The 477-nt window shown below is 77.7% G+C and overlaps 1 protein-coding gene across 1 annotated transcript in view; it reads right to left on the bottom strand.

Moving 5' to 3' along the window:
- The window catches only part of HSD17B12 (hydroxysteroid 17-beta dehydrogenase 12), an 86,707-nt gene extending 86,558 nt beyond the window's left edge, over positions 1-149 (bottom strand). Inside the window, exon 1 of the mRNA XM_085321895.1 lies at positions 2-149. Coding sequence (XP_085178021.1) covers positions 2-131 — 130 coding nt within the window. The 5' untranslated portion in view covers positions 132-149. The remainder of the gene's footprint in view (position 1) is intronic.
- Positions 150-477: the final 328 nt, after the last annotated feature.

Here is a 477-nt window from a genome sequence, read left to right as displayed (position 1 = left end):
CCGCCGCCCAGCACCCACACGCGCAGGCTGGCGAGCAGGCGGAAGGCGGCCCGCGCCGCCACGTAGGCGGCGCCCAGCGCGCCCACCCAGTAGAGGAGGCCGGCGGCGGGGAGAGCCGCGGGAGCCACCATGCTGCGCAGGCGGCCGCGCCGGGACTGAGCCCTCCCGGCCACCGCCGGCCCGCTGCCGTCACGGCGCCCGCCCCCGCCCCGCCGCTATTGGCGGAGAGGCCGCTCAGCCATTGGGTAACCTGGCAACGCGGCTGGCCCCGCCCTCCCGAGCGCCGCCGCGGCCCCTGCACGCCCCTGCCTCGCCGGGGAGGAGGGGGGAGGGAGAGAGCGGCCGCACGCCCCCGTACTACTTGCGGCCTGCGCCCCACGTGGTCGGCACCGCTCTTTTACCACCATTGGCCGGGGCAGCCGCCCGTCATCCCGCKGCCGTGCTGCGATTGGTGCTGCGGGCCGGACATCTCTCAAG

The sequence above is a fragment of the Rhea americana genome, unplaced genomic scaffold (genome assembly GCF_003343005.1).
Source record: "Rhea americana isolate MKP2758 unplaced genomic scaffold, rheAme1 scaffold_72, whole genome shotgun sequence".
Classification (NCBI taxonomy): Eukaryota; Metazoa; Chordata; class Aves; order Rheiformes; family Rheidae; genus Rhea; species Rhea americana.
The sequence above is the reverse complement of the archived record's forward strand: the minus strand, read 5'-3'. Positions and strand labels throughout refer to the sequence as shown.